The sequence below is a fragment of the Egretta garzetta genome, unplaced genomic scaffold (assembly GCF_000687185.1).
Source record: "Egretta garzetta isolate BGI_Z169 unplaced genomic scaffold, ASM68718v1 scaffold703, whole genome shotgun sequence".
Classification (NCBI taxonomy): Eukaryota; Metazoa; Chordata; class Aves; order Pelecaniformes; family Ardeidae; genus Egretta; species Egretta garzetta.
In genome coordinates this window covers 68425-69360 of record NW_009259048.1, presented here as the reverse complement: position 1 = coordinate 69360, position 936 = coordinate 68425, and the positions used below count along the sequence as shown (strand labels likewise).

At 64.3% G+C, this 936-nt stretch overlaps 1 protein-coding gene across 1 annotated transcript in view; it reads right to left on the bottom strand.

Moving 5' to 3' along the window:
* Positions 1 to 936, bottom strand: part of LOC118451907 (brevican core protein-like) — a 13171-nt gene that overhangs the window by 1545 nt on the left and 10690 nt on the right. Inside the window, 1 exon segment of the mRNA XM_035890668.1 lies at positions 620 to 778. Coding sequence (XP_035746561.1) covers positions 620 to 778 — 159 coding nt within the window.

The window sequence follows — 936 nt, the reverse complement described above, 5'->3', positions numbered from 1 at the left end:
CCTACCTGTTCCTGCCTGTCCTTACCTGTCCCTACCTGTCCCTGCCAGTCCCTGCCTGTCTGTACCTGTCCCTGCCCATCCCTGCCAGTCCCTGCCTGCCCCCATGACCCCCCATGAGGTCTCTGCCAGCCCCTTCCTCCTTCACCCTCAGGTCCCTCCGGGCCTCTTTGCCCCGTGCCCGGTCCCCAATGCCGTTGTGTCCCCCCCACCACCTTCCCCTCTCCCTCCCCGTCTCCTTTCAGGCAGGTTCCTTGCTTTGCCTTCAAATCCACTTGCCCATGCCCAACCCTCTGCCGCTCTCCCCGGCCAGCCCCCACCTCTCGCTGTAGCTCTCTGGCTTCTCTCACGTCTGTCTGTCTGTCTACCCCTCCATCCACCCGTCCTCCATCAGCCCAGCGATCCTGCCTGTCCTGTTTTTCCTGCCTCTCACTAGCCAAGAGGCCAGTGAGCCGCACTCCGGGCGATCCGTGGTGGCAGCTCTGCCTTGGCTCCCGGCCGCTTTTCGACTTGAGGTTTAAAACCCGAAGCCCAGCGCTGGGTGATGCTGAGGGTCCCATGGGCAGAGGTCCGGGATGGGGCGGGGTGGGGTGGGGATTCGGTGAGGTCCGGTGCCGCGTACCGTTGATGAAGTCCTGCTCCTCGGGGGTCAGGATGGTGGCCAGGTGCCCCCCGTAATGCCTGCACTGGGTCTCCGCGTCCTCCCAGCTCCGTCGGGTGGAGAAGTGCTTGTAGCAGGCTCCCTGGAAGCTGTCCCAGCCAGGGCTGCACTTCTCCAGCGCTGAGCCACAGTGGGGAGCAAGGGGAGGGGGAGAGAGGAGAGGGTCAGGGTGATGGACCCCCGCTCACCAGCAAGCAAAACCCCCCAAAAACCTGATTTCCCCACATTTATGGCTCCTGGGCCACTGGTTCCACCACTGAGGCTGCAGTGGGGGCTCC